At 44.7% G+C, this 23934-nt stretch overlaps 1 protein-coding gene across 1 annotated transcript in view; it reads left to right on the forward strand.

Annotated features, from left to right (window-relative positions):
* DOCK2 (dedicator of cytokinesis 2) overlaps positions 1–23934 on the forward strand; it is a 383680-nt gene that overhangs the window by 341197 nt on the left and 18549 nt on the right. Inside the window, exons 35-44 of the mRNA XM_036995173.2 lie at positions 925–1081; positions 2980–3020; positions 7185–7275; positions 7918–8037; positions 11858–11947; positions 13542–13646; positions 15912–16053; positions 20615–20696; positions 21895–21979; positions 22786–22872. Coding sequence (XP_036851068.1) covers positions 925–1081; positions 2980–3020; positions 7185–7275; positions 7918–8037; positions 11858–11947; positions 13542–13646; positions 15912–16053; positions 20615–20696; positions 21895–21979; positions 22786–22872 — 1000 coding nt within the window. The remainder of the gene's footprint in view (positions 1–924; positions 1082–2979; positions 3021–7184; positions 7276–7917; positions 8038–11857; positions 11948–13541; positions 13647–15911; positions 16054–20614; positions 20697–21894; positions 21980–22785; positions 22873–23934) is intronic.

Genomic DNA, 23934 nt, shown 5'->3' on the forward strand with positions numbered 1-23934 from the left:
TTTGGTGTTTATCCTTCCTAATCATATTTGGTACATTTTTCAGTGTAGAGACACATGACTCATACATGCATTTCCATTCACATACGGCATTTGGAGGTTGAGAGCACAGACACTGGAGCCAGAATGTTGATATTTATCAACTGTGTGACCTTGGACAAGTTAGTTGACCTCTCTGTGACTTAGTCCCCCCAACTACAAACATCCTTTCTCCTAAAAATGTGATGGAAAGCAGTTAAAATCTGTAAGATATTTATTATAACACCCAGGACATGGTAGGCTGTATGTGATTTGATTAAATAAAAAGAACAAATATTGTTCTGAGAATTCTTTTCTCACTGAACTGTATATTTTATAGAGCTTTTTGTGTCAAAACATATTGGTCTCTCATATTTTTCAATAGTTTCATGGAATTACATTTTGTGAATATGCTTTAATTTAACCATTTGCCTATTGACATTTAAGGTGGTTCCAACTACTTCATTATTAGACACAATTTACAAGTATTATAAATATATCTTTGCACACTTCCAGGAATATTTCTGTAGAATAGATTCCCTAAAGCAGAACTGTTGGGTCAAAGGATATATACATTTACAATTTTGATAGATGTGAAAATTGCTACCCAAAACGTTGTACTGATTTATTCCCAGTGTGGGTGTTTGAAAGCGGCCATTTCCCTATGCCATTGTCCACACTGGTAATTTATTTTTATTTTTATTTTTTTCCCATTCTGATGGTAGGGAAAAAAACTACTTGCTATATTTGATGGATAAATAAGTGTGTAAATAAATAAGTAATTGAATAAATGAATAACATAAGCCAACACATGAACCAGAGGAACTTGGATCCACTGGTTTATTTCACCCCTGACATATGCTCTCCCCGCTGGGCGTGAGCTCACCGCCCTCCCATCCGTGCCCACAGCCTGATGGAGTGTGCTAGAGAGCACCCGACTATTTCCAAGTCGGTGGAGAATTTCGTGACCCTGGTCAAAGGCCTCCTGGAGAAGCTGCTGGATTACCGAGGCGTGATGACGGACGAGAGCAAAGATAACCGCATGAGCTGCACTGTGAACCTGCTGGTATGTGGGGCTGGCCAGCTCTCCCCAAGGTTCAAGTCCAGACCAGAGCCTGGGGGAAGACCTGACTTAGAGTTTCACTATTGCTTTCCATAGGGCGTTCCTTCTAGGGCTTTAGAAATCAGGCAAACGTGAGACTGAACCTCTTCTCTTCTATCTGCTGGCTCTGTGTCTTGAGGCCAATCACTTCACTTTCCTTTGCTTCAGTTTCCTTATATGTGAAATGAGAATGAGTTTAGCACTTAACACATCACATGAGAGGAAGGTGGCAGGATAAAGTGGTTAAGACTGTGAGCCTTGAAGTCACAGAGCCCGTGGGTTCTACTCTGCCTCTGATAACTGATAAAACCGACAAGTCAAGGAAGTGTTCTAAAGGCTTGGCTTGCTCATCTGTTCTATAGAGAAAGTACCTCTACCTGTTCCATTACGTTGCACAGTCCTGGCCCATGGTTAAATGCTTACTATATGTTAATTTCTTTCTCCTACAGAATGGAATAATACTAATAACCATATTTTATAGACAGCTAGGGGCCAAGCTAACCAGAGCAGCTAATCCCAAACCCAGGTTCTTAACCACACAACCTGCCATAGGCCAGCTCCCAAATACATCCTGTGAAGTGATCGTGAGACAGGTAGTAGCAACCACAGTGTTTCATACCCACACCAGTCTGCCCTCAATAGTTTAAAGGAGTAAAGTTGACCAAAAGGCCATGCGGCATCCATCCCATCAACCTCCTTGCCAGCCCCGATGCTCCAGAAATATAAAGCCTATCCCTGCAATTCTGTTGTGTGACCTCTGTTTACCTTAACTGGGCTCCTTTTTAAGAGCCTAGATATTGCCATTGATTCTCTAAAATGCCAAGGGTAGTTTAAAAATCCTGATTACAGCAGAAAGATATTCATTGCTACAGTGTGATAACTCCACCAGGTCCAATTTACGTAAAGACGTGAAGAGGGGTTGGTTCTCCAGGAGTTTAGCTGTTTTCCTCTATGGAGAGGCAGAAAGCGGCTGAAGACATTGAACCTCAACAGTCAGACTCTGGCCAGAGAGGAAGCTTGGGACCGGCAGTCCCACCAGCAGCTGACCCTGCTACTTTTCAGCCTGTGGCTTCAGCATGATATCAGAGAGGAAGACAGGATCATGGGATAAGGGGTGGGGCTGTCAGGAGAGCCAGGTCTAGTGTGGTTCTGCCACCCACTGTGTGCCCTAGAACATACTAGCCCTCCCTCTCTGAGCCTCAGGTGCATGGGTTTGACTGAATTAAACCAGATGTGTGGTTCACAGATCAGATCATAACCTCCTGGCTCAGAACTGTAAGGACTTGTTTAAAAATGTCAAGGATTAGGCCCTCTGGTGGTGGAGCCCAGGACCACTGCTGGTCTAAATGACCCCTGAGCTGAAGGAGGAATCGGACTTCCTAGTTTAAATGTTTTGGGCTATGAAATCTCATCATAACTCCTGATAGTTCTGCACTGTTAGGAGTTGTGATCTGCTATCATTACTGGGATCTATTACTATGACTCCAATTCCAGTTCGGGTCCATCTGAGTTCTGGGTCTGAGCTTTTAAGCATCAAGTTGGGCTCCTTTCATAACAGATGCCGTCTAAGTGGACTGCCTCACTCTTAGCAGCCCACCTCTCAGTGCAGCAAGTAGCTCAACTGCACGCCTGACATGGCGGCTGAGATACTTCCTCTGTCACTTTATAGTCTAAGGATCAGGGAAGTGACTTTCAGAATCTCCTAATGAGGCTATTTGATGCATTCTCGGGAAATAAATTTCTTGCTCCTATCTCAAGGCACTCAGTAAATAGCAATCTTCCTCTCATCTCTACCATTACACCTTCCACCCCTGCTCTCTGCAAGGAAAAACACTCATCACTGTTCTTCCTCCCCTACCTAGAATTTCTACAAGGATAACAATCGGGAAGAGATGTACATAAGGTAAGATTTTTGTTGTCTAAAACCCGTACCTGCTGTGCCACTCACCTGCTCAGTATCCACCAGTGGCTCCCCACTGCCTTCAGGATAGAATTTGAACATATAGTCTTGATACTCTGTCACTCTGTGTTCTGATTCCTGTCAGTCTTCCCAGATTCAATCCTTCTACCTTGCTGCAATCAGCCCCCAGGACCATTCAGAGGCCTTCCGGCCTGCCATGCTGTTTTTCTGTTTCCACAGATCATACTTTCCTTAGCCTACCCTGTGGGTTGAGCTGGCAAATAGCATTTGTATTTGTTCTAGGGCTGGCCTGTGAAGCCCCATTCCAGGATTTAAAAGGCATGTAGTTAACCATTGGCCAGCCCAGTTCCAAGGGAAAAAGATACCAGGATACATGATACCTGCTTCTTTGTAAGCATTTAAAAGATATTTATTTGAATATATCATGAAGCTTTTTTGGGGACATTAGCCTGAAGCAAAAAACTCCCCAGTTTGTCTCAGAATCTCATATTTTGTTCTCTGAAGTTTTTATTATTGTTATTTTTACTCTTTACAAAAATAATGCATACTTATTACCAAAACAGCCTTATAAAATACAGACAAGAAAAACAAAAAAATGAAATAAACTCTCATAATCCATACATACTCCCCGATCCTTTTATATTTGTATATAGAAAACATTCTGTGCATGCACATTTCTGAAAAAATGGGACCATATTGTTCATAATTTATTCTTTCTTTAACAGGAATTCCATGTCTATGGATCTATTTCAATATAATTTTTAAGGAAACTATAAAGTTCTCTTTCCAGAATATAATATAATTTATATAGCCAGTCCTATACTGTTGAACACTTGTTATCAGCTTTTTCTATCATAAATAGCACAGTGACAATCTATAGATATAGATATAGATATAGATATAGATATAGATATAGATATAGATATAGATATAGATATATAGGCATATATATTCATGGGACAAGAGCCCACAAAGTGGAATTGACCAGAAGGTTAACAAGCACAGTGTTTTTAAGGCTTTTGACCCATTCTATCAAAGACCAGAGACTCCAAAAACGAACCTACTCTGCTATTACTGCAGATATTTTTAGGTACTTAGTTTAGCATTAGTCTAGGAATAGGAACTATCATTTGGATAAAAGATAATTCCATAGGTTGTCCTGAACTCAGTATTTATAACATCACTAGACATAACGTATTGTAGTAGCACAAAGCTTTGGGGTTGGGAAGGCCTGGGATCTTCACCTGGTTTTCTCTGTGACCCTTGATAGGTCACTCAGTCTTTCTGGGCTAAGCTTCCCCTGCTGTAGAATGTTTCTATTCTATCTTCTCTTTTGAGGATTAAATGAGATGCCATAGATAAAGTGCCTGGCACATGGTTTCCCCCCCTCTAACCCCTTTTCTCTCCTTCCCATTTTAGAAACACAGATGGCAAACCCCAGATCTCCATAAGCTTTGGAGATTTGAGTCCTATAATAATTTAGGAAAACCATATTTGCCTAAACCAGACACTGTAAACAGGATACAGTCTGAAAACCTGTTCTGTTTGGCAGTCATAGTGTTTAAAAACATTTTTGAATTAGTTGCCAAAATTTGAAAATCTAAAAATTTTACATCAAAATTGAAATTTCCTTCTTCTCCTGGAAATCTCAGAAGGTATGGCAACACCAGGCCTTTGTCCTGTCCTGAAGGAGCTGGAGTGCTTAGGCCATGACATTGTCTCTATTCCCCATTGAGCTTCACCCCATCCACCTCACTCAAGCTGCCCACCTGGCATCTGCAGGTGTTTGTGTTTGAATCCCTAGTCAAGCCCATCAGGATGTCTTCCTTTGGGCTCTGTAATAGATCACCAAACCCTTGAATTGACAAGGGAGAGGAGAGGATGCCTTGGCTGATTAAAGAGTTGGAAAATAACAGGAAAGTTGTTTCTCTGGCTTTTCTCTCCAAGGTGTTTGGACCCAACTACCTAGGGATCTAAGGGACCAAATTCAGCCATGTACGTTGAGATTTCCAAAGGTAGACCACAGGCTCAACATTTCCCATGTGCAGGCCACATGCAATTTCACTGATAACTGATTGATCAGAGGAGATCAGAGGTGGGGAGCAGAGTGGTATGGCCATGCCTGTTGAGGCAGAAATAGTTGGTGTTGAAACCTGGTTCTACCTATTTCTTGCTGTCTATTTTAACATAGATCTCAGTTTTCTTATCTACAAAAGGATTGTTGGAAGGATGATTCAATACAATATTTAAGGAACCCACTTGTTGGATGAATGAATGAATGAATGAATGAATATTTTTACCTAGGATGCTTCCTTCTTCATCCCCTTACCTTCAGATCCTAGCCAACTGTCACACTATGGAAACCTTTCTGAAAGTCCCTCCTCTGTCCACCTAAATAAATCCTGCTGTCATAGTACCATATTTTCCTGTACAACACTGATCACAGCTGTATTTTTAGAATTATTTATTTGATTATTTGATTCACATCTGTCTCTTTTCCTAGATGATACATTCCAAACCCTGACAATGGTATCTGCTTTTGCCACCATTTATCTCTAGTGCCTGGTACAGTCTGTGTGCTCAAGACAACTTTGCCATTAAATAAATGAATAAGCAAAAGGTCACTAGAGTGTCCTGGCTCATTAGTTATCAAAAACCCTAGGTGACCCTTCTTCCTGTCAAGTCTTTCACATTCCCTACCTAGAGGTCAGGCAACCCACATTCGGCCTGCTAGCCATGTTTCATGTGGCCAGGGATATTAAATGCCAGCTCCTCCTTGGGTGACATTCTGTGCAGAAAGATTTCTTCTAAGAGAAACCAAGTCTAAGTAAGCATTAAGACCTTCTTTGAACGCAGATACTTGAAATATCTTTATTCCCTGTCGTTAGGCAGTCAGGACAGAATCTTGGAATGATTCTGGAGAATGCCTTTCCTTTTATAGGAAGGGACCAAGGACATCCTATCACAGCATCTTCCCTTCACCAAATTCTAAGAATGGGATTTAAATAAATGATCCTGATGACATGCAGGTTTCTAAAGCAGTAGTTCTTTGGCTATGAACTCTGTTTCCAACAGTGGCAGGAGGGAATGTCTTGTAGAAGAACCTAGTTCACAGTAATAATAGATAATAGCCATCATTGTTCAGTGCTGGCTATGGACTAATCACTTTCAGTGCATACTTGCATTTATTAACAACAATGCTAGCTTTTATTGAGCCTTCAATGTGTTATCTGTTTAGACTTTTATATGTGCAACAATTCTATAGGAAGGTTCTTTGAGCATTGTCTTTTTACAGATGAGCAAACTAAGGCACAGAAAAGTTAATTCGCTACCCCTTAATACCTATTATGTATCAAATATTTAAGAATTGACCAAAGTGCCCTTCCTTTGTTTCTGTCCTCAACATCCCTAAACTGTAGAGTCAGTTATCCCATGGTTCAGAACTGGAACCTCCCATTGCAAAGGGATTGGAAGTGGAAATGTGATTATGGTCGAATAGCAGATTCTCCCTACTGACAGTTCAAGGTCTACACATGAACATCCAATCTCTAGGTCCACTTCCTTTTCTTACTAGACAATGTACTTTGCAGAGAACACTAAAGAGAGGATAGGAGCTGCCCTTTATAGTACCATGGTTTGTTCGTTCTCTTGCAATGGTACAATGATCAGAGCATGGACTTTGAAGGCAATTAGCCTGGGATTACATTCCAGCTCTTCCGTTTACTCACACAGGCTTCTGATGAGTTATTCATCTCTCCTTCCTTAATTTTCCTTACTTGTTATATTGCATTGGCCAGACTCAATGGCGTTGAGTTGAGTACTTGATAGGATGATACTCAACTTCTCCAGAGCATAGTTTTCTCATCTGGAAATGAAAATTCTTAATGAATCCACCTCACAGTGTTGCCATGAGAATTAAATGATCTAATGTATTCAAAATACTAATCATAGTATCTATCACACACTAAGTGCCCACCAATGCTAAGGGCTGTCATTGTCACCCATGCAGAGGGCCTGGTTAGTGAGGTTGGAGGACTCCCCTGTGACCCCCAAGAGGTACCCAGTTGTGCTGTCAGACTCCTACCTGGCCCTACCTCTTGCCTCCTTATCACTGCATTTGGTAACTCAACATGTTTCCCCAAACAGGTACCTGTACAAACTCCGTGATCTTCACCTGGACTGCGATAATTACACAGAGGCTGCCTACACTCTCCTTCTCCACACCTGGCTTCTCAAGGTACTTCCCTTACAGTAAAGGGGATTTGTGCTGGAATCCCCATGGGGCCTTCACAGTACATTAAAGAGTTTTTAAAAAGAAAAGAAAAAGAGTTAGCCAAATAAATTTTGTTTTGTTGCGTCCCCAAACTCTTGACCCAGCTGGTTACTTTTCTACACTGCTTTGCCTGGCCCCACAAAGTTTTGAGTGACCTTCACATTTAGCAGCAACAATATACCTCAGAGATATGTTTTGCAGTTTTATATAACATCCAAACAGTTTTATGTAACATCCGAACATTGACTATAAATCATTAGCATGCCCAATGAGCTGTTTTCCTCCTCTTGAAAATGGTGCTGTAGCTGGACAAAGTCTGAAAGATTTCCTTTGGCTTTGAAAGAGCTAAGACTGTGTTTTTCAGGGGCTCAGAGAAAATCCCTACGAACCAACACACAAGCCAATGGAGAGTCCAATAAGCACCACTTGGCAAAAATCAGGAGTTTCCAAATGGAAACAAGCAGCTCTCTGGTCACTGACATGCAGGGCAGTGGTGAAGCCAGCAGGGGTGCTGAGAGGGCTTCCTCCTGCTCCTCAGTGGGAGAGATACCTGCCCTTGGCAGCCTTTCTACCCCAGGTGACACTCCACATGTTCTCTCTCCAAAGTGGTCAGATGAGCAGTGTGCGTCGCAGGTCATGCAGACAGGCCAGCAGCACCCACAGACTCACCGACAGCTGAAGGAGACACTCTATGAGATCATCATAGGCTACTTTGACAAAGGAAAGGTAATTTGTCCCTGTCCTTCCTCTTTGTGGGGACCCTGGCTCCTGGGAAGGGTGTTTCTCTCCTATAGTCTACACCCAATCGCACTACAGGTTTGGTCAGCTATCCCTCCCAAGCCAAAGTCTGATCACTTCTATCTTCTCACCATCTCCATTCAAGTAATCATCATTGCTCACCTGGACACCCAACTGGTCCTAAGCAGTCTTCTTACTTCCTCTATTGCCACCAACATATCATCCTTCATACAGGAAATAGAATGAAACATATATTGGATCACACCATTCTCCTGCTTATGATTATCTCAATATCTCCCCCATTACACTTAGAACAAATTACAGTATCCTTCCCATGACCCAGGAGGCCCCACATGAGCTGTCCCCTGACTGCTTCTTTCATCTCATCCATGCCAGAATCCCTCTTGTTCACGAGCTCTATGCCAAGCTCTCTTCCACCTCAGGGCCTTTGCATTTGCTTTTCCCAGCTTAGAACATTCCTCCTCCATAGCTTCCTGTGGCTGGCAACTGTTCACAGCTCAGAGCTTTGCTCAGCTGTCATGTCCTCAGGAAGGCCTTTCCTGACCATCCTAGACAAAGCAGCACTCCTGCCATGAGTTACCCTTACTGCCTCTTCAAAGCATTTGTCACTATCAGACATCACCTTATTCATTTTGTTTTTACTTGTTCGTTGTTTGGCTCCCCACTTCAGAATGCAATGAATACAGAGACTTGGGTCCACTGCTGAATGAATGCCCAGTAGCTAGCACAGAGCCTGACATGCAGGGCCCAATAAATATATGGTGAATGAATTGAATATATGAATGACATGATGGTGCCATCATTGATCTCTTGGTTGAGATCAGAGTGCTCAGTTGAGTTTGGTCAGGAGACTGGCCAGGCCATCTTCTGCCCATCCCCCCATCCCTAGTAGACCTTCAGGAAGCACCTGTCCCGATGCTGCCACTAGGCGAGGCATGGCAGTTAAGTTCTCAGGCTCTGGAGCCAGACTGCCTGGGTTCCAAACCTTGCTTCTCTACTGCTTACAGTTTCCTTAGCCTCTCAGAGATTCTAATTTCCCACTCATAATAGTGAGGTATCAGTAGCACCTACTTCCTAGTTATATTGTGAAAATTAGTTGAGAAAAATGCATGTAGAGCACCTGGCATAGGAATTAGCACCCAGGAATATCTCACTAAATTTGAACTATCATCATTATTACCCTGCTCCTCCTTCAAGGCCCCAGTTTACTGGCCACTTCCTCCGTCAAACCTTTCTTGAATGCTACTGTTTACCTACAGCCCTGCCTCTCCTCTAGATGGCAAAGGCTCTTACAGTCATCAAGACCAATTTATTTTAACACTTAATTTTGGTCTGGTCTGTCACTGCAGCTCATCACATCTGTCTTAGTCTTATCTCCCCACCTTTCCTGGGAAGGCAAAATGAGGTAATGTCTGTGGAAGAGCTTATAAATTCCCAGTTGAGCAGTTGGAGAAAACTGTTTTTATAATTTATAACTGTAAGCCTCTTGAGGGCAGAGACTCTGCCATCCCTGGAACCTCTTGCTGTGCTGGGCATCAAGTCAGAACTTACTACTGGTTTATCATCTAAGTCACTCACAGTGTGACAGCTTCTGTAGGACATACTGAGCTTTCTTCTCTGCAGAGCATTCAGTTCAACCCTCCCTGTGCTGAGCAGAGATGAGATAGGCATGATGCCTGTTCTCAAGGAGCTTTTCATTTAATTGGCAAAACAGGCATACCAATCACAACTCTTTCTTCCACATTATTCTTTGGTGATGTGCAAAATGGGGGCAGGGAGAAGGGTGTCAGGGTACTTTGATGGCAGAGAGGAGAGAGAAAATGGGCACAACTCACTCTGAAAGCCACTGTGATAGAAGCATCTGTAATGAAGCCCAAACTCTTTAGCATCCCTTTAATTTCCTTTCCCCACACCTCCTCTCATGGAGACTAATTGCTGCAGACACACACAATGGCTTTGTGCTCCACAAGTCCATCTGTTATCACCTGGTGACTCCTCTACATCCCTCAAAACCCAACTATTACATTTATTTATATATATGCTTTACCCAGTTATGTTTCATGAGAGCAGAGACTTTATCTTATCCATCTTTATATCTGCTCTATCACTGTATATGATATCATGCCTAGAAGCCAGCAGGTACTCAATAATTTATGAAATTCAGAGGGATCACTGACTATCAGAGATCCCAGTGACCACAGGCTCAGACCTGCAAGGAAATTCCAGTTATCTGACTCCCTGACTAGCCCCCTCTATGGCCCCTTGGTTATCTCTTAACACATGGGGAGAGAATTTCTGGTATATTATGGTGGGTGTGTGGGTGGGTGGCAAAGACCTGTGCTTGAGCCAAACAGTCCCCTGGCCCAGCCCAGAGGCATTACCCATCTTCTCGTTCAGGCAGAAGAGAAAGAAGGTCCCAGCCCAGTCTGGCCCATGGATTTGGGTCTTCCTGACACATAAAGCATTTTTATGCTGCTCACTAAGCTGTCCATGGGTTTACAGCCCCGGTTCCTTCACTCCGCACTTGCTTTATTTATTTTTATGCTTGAATGCAGAAAGAGCACTTTTGCTACAACACACACACTGCATTTTGGCAACCTCCCCTGTCTCTTCTCTCTTCTCTCACCTCCCCCAGCTTCTTCATTTAGGTGCTTTTCCATTTTAAACCGCATGTGATATGTAATGGGTGTCCCTGGAGATGGCCAGGTCTCCAGCCCACTCTGCATGCCTCCCACTCTGAGAGGTTCTCTACCCCTTCAATCCAAGATGAACTATTGGCTTCAGCCAAAGACAGAGCAGAGGAAAAGGATCCCCTATGTCCAGGGTTTTTTGTTTTTTTTTCAGAATTCTTTATAAAGATAGAAACAAACCTATAAAAAAAGTTTTAATCACTCTTTTTAATACCCTGGTACCAGTCCCACCTCCACCTCTGTGCCACCCTTGCCCATCCACACACCCCAAATAACCCTATTAATAAGTATAAATATAAAGTATTAGTTATGCAAGATGAATACATTCTAGAGATCTGCTGTACAGCATTGGGTCTGTGGTCAACGATTCTGTATCCTGCACTTAAAATCTATTGAGGGTAGACCTCAGTTTAAGTGTTCTTTGCACACACACACACACACACACACACACAAAGCAAGAGTGAGAGAAAGAACAACATGAAAGGAGGAATGGAAGGAAAAAAAAATGACAGGACTGGCAGTAAAGAAAAATCCCAGGAGTGAACATCGGGAGAACCGGCCCAGCTCTATCCCCAGAAACTCTCTGACCTTAGCCCACCTACTGTGAACCGTTTCTCTTTGGAAAACAGGGCTAATGCCTCCCTGCCTGCACGGGGGAAGCTGGGACAGCAAACGTTCATTTATGAAGCACATCTAAGTGCAGGTTGTGGGTCACACCCAAGTCCTGGCCCTGCTTTTGGTTGGGCATGACCCAGGGCAGCTTCTCTGCCCGTCTGAATCTCTGTTTCACACCTGGGAAATTCAGATGCTACTAGTCACCTCTCAGAGTGTTAGTGAAGATCCAGAGAGCATGTAAATAAAGGTTTTAGCCTACTGTGTAGCTAGCTGTTCCTTTATTTAGCAGGGAAACTAGTATGAGAGGCAGGGGAAGGGTTGTGCTCCCTGGGAAGAACTTTGCTCTGTGTGTGGGACCATGTCTAGGCTAAAGTGAGGCTTGCTGCTTGGTCCCAGGGGACAGAGCTGACCGGGTCACTCCTCAGCAAGGGCTGCAAGCCTGGAGGTGCCCCCTAACCTTTGTCTCCATGACTTCCCTGCAGATGTGGGAAGAGGCCATCAGTCTGTGCAAGGAGCTGGCGGAACAGTACGAGATGGACATCTTTGACTATGAGTTGCTGAGCCAGAACCTGGTAAGACTAGCACTCTGGGCCTCAGCTCACCAGAGAGGCAGAGGAGAGGGGGCAGGAGGGCAGGCAGGGTTGGGGCACCAGACAAAGAAGGGAAGTAGGGCCTGAGCCAAGAGAGGCCGTGCTGAGCATCTGCCTCCTGGTTGGGAATATTTCTGAAGGGAGGTATGCTAGGAAAACTCAGTGACAGTTTCTCTGGGGGAGTGTGAAGTACCTGCTCGGTGCTGAGGCTGATACTGTTGCACACCCAGTAAACACTGTGCTACATTTGCAGTAAAAGTCCCACAAATCACAAAGCCAATTAAATAAAAACGCAAATTTGTGCTTTGTGAGTAACAGATAAATCACAATAAAAGGCTCCCCATCTGGCCATTCCCCATTAGCTCCTCAATGCTCGATGCTTGTGGTTTGGTGGGGGAAATGGAAAGTAGGAGAAGCAGCCTATCCTACTTATACTGCAGAGGACAACGCTTGGCAGAAAGGTGGCCTCTGCTGGGAAAATGCCAAACTTTCTGGCTTCTCAGGCCAGCACCTCCGCCTCCCATATTTCCTGGAGACCTAAGAACCAGGACATCAGGGCCCCATCTTAGCCTATTTTGAGAGGACAATCAGCCAGCCCAGCTGTCTGGGGAGCTGTGAGAGCTGGTATATTTGGAGAAGATTTTTGGTTTCTGTTGTTGTGGTGGGTATTGGGTATGGAGTATAATGTTTTTAAAAACAACTGAGCCACTGCCTGTAAGATATGATGCACACACACACGTAGTCACACCAAGAAACACTTGTAGCTGCCCCATACACACATCCACACACAGGTTTTTAGGTGTAGAGGCACATGTGCCTTCTAATGTCATGTATTCATGTGCACACACACCCAGTGCACACACGTTCATGCACACTGTTGTATATGCACATCTGTGCACCAGACCCACATTGCACAGTCTTGTGTCCAGGTCCATGCACATTAATCTTACACATTGTATCAAATTTAAGATGCTATTGTTTGTGAGGTGCACTGTTCTTTTTTATGTGTCCTGCCATTCTTTCTGTTTGGCTAATAGCAATTCTAAGATATCATCAGGTGTAAAATAAGATACAAACTATTTTCGGAGATATGGAAATATGAAAAACACATACCTCTCAGAACTGGTGAAATATGTTAGGAAGACATCCATATCCTTAGATGCTTTTCCATCCACAGATGATCACAAATGCACACCCAGTGTGCCTGGAGGTGGGAGCAGTGAGGTGATGATGGGAGCTCTACATGGGTTCAGTTCCATGCTTACTGGCTCATATGTGCTATGAGATACCATTTATTTATTTCTAAAACAGAGATATAATACTTGTGGGATGTAACGAGGATGAAGCAAGTAACCGAGTTAGTGCAGTGGAGTGATTAAGATAGTACCTGGTATATGGTAAATGCAGCTCTTATTACTGTTATGGTTATAGACATATCCATGGGGATGCAAATATGTGCATTTGGCACATTGGTTTCTGGTATGGTAATCGTATCTTACCTATGGGCCTCTCTGAGTTGAATGTACCTTTGATACACATCTATGTTGTCAACAAGCTGTGAGTTTTCTTCTTTCAGATCCAGCAGGCAAAATTCTATGAAAACATCATGAAAATCCTGAGGCCCAAGCCAGACTACTTTGCTGTCGGGTACTATGGCCAGGGATTCCCCTCCTTTCTGCGGGTGAGTGGGTTTGTGGGTGACTCAGGCACAGGCTGAGGCTGGGGGCCTTGGCGGGCCAGTGTCCTTCTGTGCTTTGAGTAGCTGCTTGTGCTGATGTATATGCACATCTGTGCACCAGTCCCACATTGCACAGTCTTGTGTCCAGGTCCATGCACATTAATCTTACACATTGTATCACATTTAAGATGCCATTGTTTGGGAGGTTCACTCTTCATTTTTATGTGTCTTGCCATTCTTTCTGTTTGGCTAGTAGCCAACAGGATGCTGAGCTCTCCTCTGCTGAGTGCTGGCCCACACCCAGCACACCCCTCAATCCCCCTCCATCACCACCACCTTCAGCCCCCTGACCTGTGTTTCTCTGAAAGGACTGCAGCTGGAGTTGCCTTATGAGGTGGTGAGCTCCTGGTCTCTGGAATGAGTTGTTCAGAGACAGGCTAGAGACCTCTGCTACTCAACAAGCACGGTGGGGCACTATTTCTCAGAACTTGTGGTCTCAGGACCCCTTTTCTCTCAACAAGTATCAAAGTTCCCTAAGAACTTCTCTATGTATAGTCTACATTTACCAAATTAAAAATTAAAACTGAGAAAAATTTTAAATATTCATCAACTTATTTAAAAATAACAACAAACTCCCTATGAGTTAATTGTATTTTTATGAAAAATAGCTATGCTTTCCAATAAAAAAAAATCAGTGCACACAGTGAGATTGTTTCATACTTATGTAAATCCCTTTAATGTCTGGATTAAGAGAAGACAGCTAGATTCTTCTACCTGCTTCTGCATGCAGTGCATTGCAACAGCATGCACCACGAAGCCTCCACAGTGACTCTACGACACGCGGGACAGAAGGAGAGCATAAAAGGCAAAGAACAGCTTACAATTATTAAAAGAAGAGTTTTGATCTTGTGAGGCCCTGAAAAGGTCTTGGGGACCCCCAGGGACCCCTAGAGCAGTGTCCTAACTGCTGTTTTTGCTCTCATGGGTTATCCAGTTGTCACAGCGAGAGCTGGATTAGGTCGGCTATGCGCTTTCTTCCTGCCTGTGCTCTGTGGTTCAATTCTGATGTCAGCGAGATACAAAAGACACATAAATCTGATCTCTGATCTCACCTGGTTTTTGGTTTGAGAGATAAATCACTTACCATCACCAACCAATGTGGGAATCAGAGTGGGTTTATGGGAGTGAGCACCACGAGCAGCAGAAGGGATTGAGCGTTTCCTCAGTGGAAGAGAGGTGGCTTCCCAAACTTGATCTCACATCAGAACCACCAGGGAACCTATTAAAAATACATGTACCTGGCCCCTATTCCTGCAGATTCCATTTCAAGTTTGGAGTGAGGCCTGGGGATCTAAACTTCTGAAAGTCTCCCAAGCCCATCTGATGATTCATCACATTTGGAAGCACTGATATACATAAAGATGATAGATGTGGGTTTGGACAGAACTTAGGGGCCACTAGGGGCAGCACAGATGGTACAGCCATGGTCTAGAACAGAATTTCTCAACCTCAGCTCTAGTGACATTTTGGACCAGGTCATTCCTGGTTGTGGGCTGTCCTGTTCATTGAAGGATATTTAGTGGCATCCTGAGCCTCTACCCACCAGGTCTCAGTAGCCCCCTGCCCTGAGTTGTGACAACCACAAATGTTTCCAGGCATTGCCAGTGTCCTTAAGAGGAGAAATCACTGACTCTATGAAAAGGACTGGTCTAGAAGAGGCTGACATGGTCAGGGAAGTGTAATGGGTGTGTTTCCATGGAGCTAGGGCCAGAATCCAGGTATTAAAGGACCAAAATGCTGGTCCCTTCCATCCCAGAGGCCCAGCCCACATGGCCCATTAGAGGCAGGAGGGACATTTTGTGAGTGTGTAAATAAGAAAGTAGGTGTGACACAGTGAAAGTTGCATGAGGAATTATTCTGAAAGCTGAACATAGGATGGTTTAAAGAAGCTCTTAGCATCCAGGATCTGCTCTCCCTTTAAAATCAATCTTTTTAAAGAAGCAGTGTGCCCAGTGAGAAGGACAGTGAGTTGTGCTCCTCCTTTCCATGGTGAGGAAGCAGCAGTGTGCAAGGCACTGAAAATTATACTCACAAAGTGGTCCTGCTTCAGGGAGCTTACAGTCCTCAAGTCAAAGAGACATTCAACAACTACTAGATCAGTGGGGGTCACCATAGCCCAGTGCTCATGTCACTAGCCTCCCAGCTTTGCTTGGAAATGTCCTCCAAGTCTTGGCCCTGAGATCCCTGATGAGTGTCCTTTCTTTGCAGAACAAAGTGTTCATCTACCGAGGAAAGGAGTATGAACGAAGAGAAGATTTCCAAATGCAACTGATGAGCCAGTTCCCCAATGCTGAGAAGATGAACACAACCTCTGCCCCTGGGGATGATGTGAAGAGCGCTCTAGGCCAGTGTATCCTTGGAGAATGCCTCAACCCTGGGGCTGGGCAGTTCTGCAAGGACTTTAGCCACCAGCACCCCACCTTAGAGATCAGAGCTACCAGAATCATTGCAGTAGGGCCAATTTTGGTGTCGAGAGTGGGATCCCAAAGCCCACCTCAGAAAATGCTAAATGTTGCATCCATTGATTAATTCATGTTTATGCATTCACTCTCCTAATGAACACTATCAAGCCCTGACTCTGTGCCAAGCAGTGTGAAAGGCACTGAAGATTACACTCACAAAGTAGTTGTATCTGCAGGGAGCTTACAGTTCAGCAAGTGAAGCATTGAACAATTGCCCAAATAAATATGTATTTATAAAAATGTGATCAATGCCAGTATCCTTAATGCAGGATACTGTGATTGGGAGGTAGGGAAGGCTTCCTTGAGAAAGATGATGTCTAAGGTCAGTAACCAGCCAGAGGTTAGTGAACAGTAGGAAAAGTGTCCCAGACAGAGGGAAGGATCATCATGAGCAAAGGCCTTAAGTGTGGGAAGGAGCATAGCAGGTTCGAAGAACTGAAATGGCACCGTGTGGCTCTTCTAATAAAATCAAAACTCCTGAATGAGGCCTGCAAAGTGCTCTGTCCTCTGACTCCTGCCTGCCTTTCCAATGCCATTGCCCCCCAACTCTTCATTTGCTTTCTCATGTCCTTCTGTTTCTGTTTCTTAAATAAACCCAGCTTGTTCCGATTTCTGGGCCTGAGCATGTCTGTTCCCTCTGCTTGGTGCCTTTCTCCAGCTCCTTCCTTACCCATTAGATCCTAACACAGTGTCACCTCCCAGAAGAGGCCTTTCCTGGTCACATAATCTACAGTGGCCTTTTATGAAATCTTCATGAGGCTCTTATCTCAAACTCATTTGTTTTCTTTAGAAAATTGATCTCAATCCATTGTGTCCTTTTGTGTTCATTAAATCTGCACAGAAGCTGGACCATAAGCTCCCGGATGGCTAGGGACTGGCCCTGCTTGTTTACTGCACTGAGCCTCTGAGCTCCCCCAATCTCCCACTGCATCCGGCACAAAGCTGACTCTGTCAGAAAATACTTGTGGATTAATAGAAAGGCAAAGAAAACAAGAGAGAAAGAAATGCATGATGGACAGAGAAAGGAATAAGGGAGGCAAAAGGGAGCCCACCAGCTCCCTGGAGTACACAGGAGGGCATGGGTCCCATGGGGGGGGGGTGCTAGTGGATGGGGTTGGGTGAGGTGTTCCCAGGTCCAGGACCTCTTGCTGGGCAGGAGGCAGGGAGTGTATAAACCCAAGGATAAGGCACACAGCTGAGCAGGGGTGCATTAACCTAGCCTGGCTCCCCAGTTTGCACCCTGTAGCACAAATTAAGTTATAGACCTTAAAATGGGGGCGACAGGCTACATGGCTGGTCTGCTAAGTCTGCCAAACCATAATCCAAATATTTTTCCCTCGGGTGATAAACATTCATCTGTAACCTTTTCATTATGCTTGCCTGCCCTTCATGCCTGCTCTACCATGATTATTTGCAGGAGGAAATGGAACTGGTGGTGGAGCTGACTGGTTACAAATGTGAATTTGGTTTTAGGTGAGACATGGGATTATTACTAAGGCCCTGCTAAGTAGACACCTAGATGTTGACCAGCTCAGGCCTTTTCACTTAGTATGGGAGAGAGCATATATTACTGGGCTATCTCATCCTATGCAGAGCCTGAGTCAGCACCAGAAACCAGGTAGGAAAGGAAACAGGAAGGGTTGGCATTTGCTAAGTGTCCTCTTCATGCCATGCATAAGACTGAATACTTTAACACCATTATTTCCATAATCCCCACAAAACCCTATAAGATGGGTATTAATTTTCCCTATTTCATGGAGAGGGAATATGTATGGCAGGGAAGTAAAGAGGTTTGCCTAAGGTTACAAAGCTAGTTAGTAATGGAGTTGAGATTTAAACTTCACAATCTATGTATCTCAAAGTTGGTATTCTTTCCCTAATGCCATCATTTTAAGATTACTGGACAGAATGTTCTTTATTATTTGTCCATCATGTACTAGGCATTTTTCATGCCTTGTTTAATTTTCTTCTCATAAATCTAAGAGCTGGATATTACTCTCTGCATCTTGCAAATAAGAAAACTGAGGCTCAAAAAGTGTAAGTAGTTTGCATCAGGTACCAGCAAGTGATGGAGCTAGGATTTGAACTCAGGTCTGCTTTTTGCCCAAATCTGAGCTTCAGTGCTGTGCTCTCTTGCCTTTACTTGTTAAAAAGCTGACAGACAATTTGGAAAGGTGACAAATCCCAGGTCTTTTCACTTAGGGATCCAAATAGGGGAAGACATTTGAAAGCGAAGGTCTCTTAGGAGGGTGTCTCCTGTCCTCTACTCTTCCCTCTTTCCAGACCTCAGAGCCACAATTCCATGCATAGATGGAATATGTGGTGATTCTAGCCATGCAGCCTCCTAGACATGACCTGAGGGCTCTGGCATCACTGGCTTCCCCAGGACAGGTCTTCTTGGGCCAAGGACAGTTGCTGAGATCAGTAGACTGGACCTAGACACTTCTCTTTAAAGGACCAGACAGGAAATATTTTAGTCTTTGTGGGTTGTGTGGTCTCTTTCACAACTACTTACCTATGTTGTAGGTGGCAGGGAAGCCATGGAGAGATGTGGCTATGTCCCAATAAAACTTTGTGAACACTGAAATTTGAATTTAATATCATTTTCACAGGTCACAAAATACTCTTTTTTTCCTTAACCACTTACAAATATAAAAAGTATTCTTAGCTGTGAATCATAAAATAACTGGTGGAGAGCCTGATTTGACCCCAGGGCCATAGTGGGCCAACTTCTGCCCTAGACTTAATGCAGAGTGGTTTTCCTCCCAGAAAAGCCTGTTGGCTGAATGGTCTGAGAAAGAAAATGGCTCTCCTGATTATGACAGAAATCCTTTCAGTGAGGTTTGTTCATTTGTATTAAGCATTGTTCTCTCTCTCTCTCTCTCTCTCTCTCTAAGGTACCCTTATTTAATGTGGAAATATTCTTCAGAGGTAAAACAATTAAATCCCCTACATATTAGTAGGGAGTGAGTTTAGGGGGACAATTGAATTTAACTTGGAATTATATTATAGCCATTTCCTATGTGTAAAAGAATCATACCTGTGCCATCAGAAAGCCCACCATCTGGTGGGGAGGGGTTGGGGTGGGGAGAGAAGACAGGGAGCTGGGGAGATAAGAGTCCTAGGTACAGACAGAATGTATGGAGAGTCAGAGGAAGGAAAATGACACCTGACTGGCGGTAAATTGAATGTTCATAGAGGCTGTGGTATTTGATATTTGCCTAAAGGGCTCATGGGGAGAGATGGTGATATGAGAAAATATTTCAAGCAAAGGGAAGGGTAGAATCTTTTATGTCTAGAGATAATGGTGGGAAATGGGTTGGGGTCACAGTGGAGTTAGCTTTGAATGCCAATAAGAGGAGTTTGTGATTCCTTGGTGGGCAGAAATATCAGGCCCAGGAAAAGAGTTTTTGGAGTTAGGTTGGTCTTTGGGTAGAAGAGAGAGATGAGAGAACTTGCATGCCTAACAGAGAGATGGGTGAGGGAGACAAGGAAGGTAGGGAAAGGGAGGCAAGGTCACGAATGGGAATAGTGGTGACTGGCTTTGTTCATTTGACTTGCCATATTATTGGCTTAAAATGAATAAAGGTCTAGAATAGGTATGACAAAGATCTGGCCAACGCAGTGTGTCTCTGACATCCTATGCCCATGGCAGGCATCACTAATTGATCATGGAACATTTTCCCGCTGAACTTGGACCTGCCTTACAATCCTGCCAAACTTTCACACTTTTGAAAGCAGTTACTTTCAAACGTTCAGAGTTGGAGTGTAAAATGATATCTATTTGCGTGCTCTGAAGCAGTGCTTCTCAAACTTGAGATGCCTAAGAATTCACCTGAAGATATACAGACTGTGATTCAGTAGGTCTGGTAGGGCCTGAGATTCACCACTTCTAACAAGGTCTCAGGAAATACTGGTGCTGCTGGTTAGAGGCCCGCACTGAGTAGCAGTTGAGAGTCAAAGAACCCTGAACATAGGGTTTAAAGACCCAAGTACAAACCTCTGCTCTGTGCTCACAAGCTGTGTGACCTTCAGCAAGCTGTCTTCTTTGAACTTGATGAACTCATCTATGACACAGGGATGATTTACCTTAGTAATGCTGCTTAGTAGAATTGAACAGATCAAAAGAGACCATGGGGAAATATGCTCTATTGATTGAGAGCTATAAGTTCATTAGATGGTATCATTGTACTATAGCAAATGACAATGATAATTAAGGACCTCTAACCAACTATTAGCAGGGGCTGAACCCTGGGATAGGGTTCGAGTGACAGGAAGCTCTGATAAGGACCATGGTAACTGCTAACTGGTCATGAGGACCTAGTTGGCAGCCAGCAGCCTGAGATTGGTCATTCAATGACAACATGGCCCCAGAAGGGCTGCGCTAGGAGGTCTGTTGTTGCTGTGACCAGCTGACACACTGTGAGCCCTTAACTGCAGGAATCCCAGACATCCAGTGTTTCACAGTCCAGCCTGTCTTGGATGAACATCCGAGGTTCAAGAATAAGCCGGTACCTGACCAGATTATAAAGTAAGATCCGCAGCCCAGTGGAAGGAGGGATGGGGAGAAATCCCATGGGGCCGCCAAGCTGAGCTGGTGGTGGGACAGGCCCTAGTGCCCTTCTAGTTCCTTCTCTATCTTAGCCAGCCTGTTCTCCCTTCCCCCTTGGGAAAAGAATCATCCCCAGTTATCCACCTGGGCTCTGTCCCTTAGAGGCTGAATGAGCAGTGGATGGGAGGAACAAGGGTATGGCTCTGCTCGCGGCACAGTAAATCCTCGGTAAGCAATGATGAGATTTACTGAACTGAACATAGAAAGCTTATTGGTCAGGTTGGTTCCAGAACAGCTCCAAAGAATCCATAGCCAAAGGGTGTGAGCTGGGCAGGCAACAGGTAGGGTGGGGGACAAGGTGCTCATGCTGAGCACGTCCTCAAAGAGACTCTTTTCAGCATTTGTTAAGGCATTTACAATGGATGTGCTCTATGATAAAGGGGCGTCAGAGGAAGCAGCATGAAGGCAGTGTCAATCTGCTTAATTCCAGATTGCAAGGTCAGTGATGAGACCTTATTTCCTGAAGATCTTATAAGGTTGCCCCCCTCAGGCCCAGGTACCAAATATGGCACCTCGAGTGTTTTAGTGAAACCCCTCTCCTCTGGAAGGACCAGTCAGAGGCAGGAGCTCCTTTGTGAGAGGAAAAAGTGCTTCAGCCCCTCTCAGCAGCCTCACATCAATGCAGGTGGCTGAGCAGGTGTAGCTCAACTTGGATCTCAGCCTCCCATACCCTTTCAGCCAGGCACCGTGGGCAGGCAGCAAGTGCCCTGCCTGCTCTAATGTTGGAATCGCCCTAGAGACTCAGGAAGAGTGATTTGGGAGTGGTGGGGAAAATCCTTGGAAAATACCCCTGGGACATTAGGCTAGGACCTTAGGTATATCTACATCCTTTATTGAGAACACAGGAAATAATGACTCAAGCAACACTGTGTGCATTAATGCTGGACTCCAACTCCTTGGGTGCTCTAAGGGGTGCTGTGTTCTCCTGAGGAAACAATAAGAGTCTAGCTTCTAAATGACGTTGAAAGGAAAGCCCGGTTTTAAATGCGACCAGAAGGACTCTGCCAAACCTGAAGTTTACTGTCAGGGGCCTTTCTGGCCAGCATGCGGCCGGGTCAGGGTCTGTGTCAGCAGCCAGGCATGCTACCAGGAGCCACAGCCTCTTCCTGTTTTGCAGCTTTTATAAATCCAACCACGTGCAGAAGTTCCACTACTCTCGGCCAGTGCGCAGGGGGGCTGTTGACCCCGAGAATGAGTTTGCCGTGAGTATCCCCCACCCTTCAGCAGCCTTCATCGCTCCCTCGGGTCACCTGGACCAGCCAGAGCAGAGCCTGTGCCCACCAAATTCAGAATGGGGGGCATTTGATCCAAAGCTGAAGGAAGTAGGACTAACATCCATTGATAGGATGACACGCATTCTTCAATCTCTTCCTTTGAGTTTGTTTGTCATTTCCTGAGCCTCTCCTCTTTCAAGATAGAACCCAGGCCTTGTGTGGGATGGCTTTTCAACCACGAGGCACTCAGACATTTCCAGGGAAAAGGAGCCCTCAGGCTCAGCAGGGGTGTTGAAGTCAGACCTTCCAGGAAACACCAGTAAGAAGCCACAGTGGTTTCAGTCCCCACCGGCCCCTGTGTGTTTCCCAGGTAGGACCTGCATTCTATTCCCAGGGGCCAAGGCTGGCATGAGAAGGCGGCCCCAAGCCTCTCTCTCTGCTCTTTGTCTTGGACTGTGGTTCATCCTATTTTGGGAGTCACTGCTCCTTTGAAAATCTAATGAAGACTGTGGATGCTTCCCATAGAAAATGCACACGGATTCATTCAGTATTGTCTAAAAATTCTGACTGTTGAGACCCAGGTTAAAACTCTCTGGGCCTAAATCGGTGGAGAACTTAAACTTTCTGTTGGGAAAGAATTCTGAAGAGTAAGGTGGGAGTGTATTTCTGGGTCTTGCAATATTTATTCTGATTTTGGATGGATAGAAGGCCTGAGGGCTTGGCTGTGTTCCCTGATAGCCAGGTTTCTAAGTGTGTTGCTTTCCTGCCCTTGCCATCCCCTGCCCATGGGACAGTCGATGTGGATCGAGAGAACCTCCTTCGTGACTGCGTACAAGCTTCCAGGGATCCTGCGTTGGTTTGAAGTGGTTCACATGTCCCAGGTGAGTTTCCAGGCCTTCAGGCACACCCACTCCCTGCTGATGGACAGGACACAGCCAGCCTCCCAAGGCCTCTTTGACTGTAAAAGGGGGACAAGCTTTTGTTGGAAGCCACTGTGGGAGCTCTGGAATTCTAGTGCAGGAAGGGACCCGAGGCAGCCTCCAGGTTACCTTCTGTTAGGTATTTTTCCTTTTAAGCTTCAGGTAACGTTTTTCCCATGCAAATGAAACCTACCGTAGAATCCAGGAACAAAGCTTATAAATGGGGAACTTTGTAGCTGGGGGCAGAGCAGAGGCAGAGGGACGTGAAACTCCATCCACGCAGCCACCCACTAACATCTGCCCATCCCGGTAGTCCCTTGAGGCACCTCTGCAGAATCTTACCAAGAACCCATTTTATGATTGAATAAACTGAGACTCAAAGAGAAGAAATCCCACAGAGGCCAAGGCAACAATTCTGGCTAGAAGGCAAATGTTTGAACTCCCTTGTGCAGATAGCATGTATTTTGCTTCTCAGCACACTTCAGGAGCTCCATGTCCTCAAACAGCCAAGGATCTTACATCTCCCAGGATGCAAAGAAAAAGCCAGGGTAGTTGTAAGGAAACCTGAAAAGTAGGGACATATTCAGGATGTCTTATTCATTTATTCATTCAATAAATATTTCATAAGTACCTAACACATGACAAGCAACTGGAGATTTTGCAATGAAGCTTACATTCTAGTGGGGAAGACATGTACTAAAAAGGGCAAAGTAAATATATAACATGTCAGATGCTGATGACCACTACGGAGAGAAATAAAAGCAAAAGGTGATGGAGGAGGGGTTGCTATCTTAAGAAGGGTGTGGCCGGAGAAGGCCTCCCTGCTAAAATGTCTTCTGAGCAAAGGCCTGGAGGGCTTTTGAGAGAGTGATCCATGCTGATACTGATGGGAAAGACATTCTAGCAGAGGAGCAGCAAGGGCACAGGCCCTGGGGCAGAACATGCTTGTGTCTGAATCAGAACAAGTGAGGGGTGAGAAGTGGTAGTCTGAAACCAGATCATGTAGGATTTTAAAGGCCACCA

This window comes from Manis javanica, chromosome 1 (genome assembly GCF_040802235.1).
Source record: "Manis javanica isolate MJ-LG chromosome 1, MJ_LKY, whole genome shotgun sequence".
Lineage (NCBI taxonomy): Eukaryota > Metazoa > Chordata > Mammalia > Pholidota > Manidae > Manis > Manis javanica.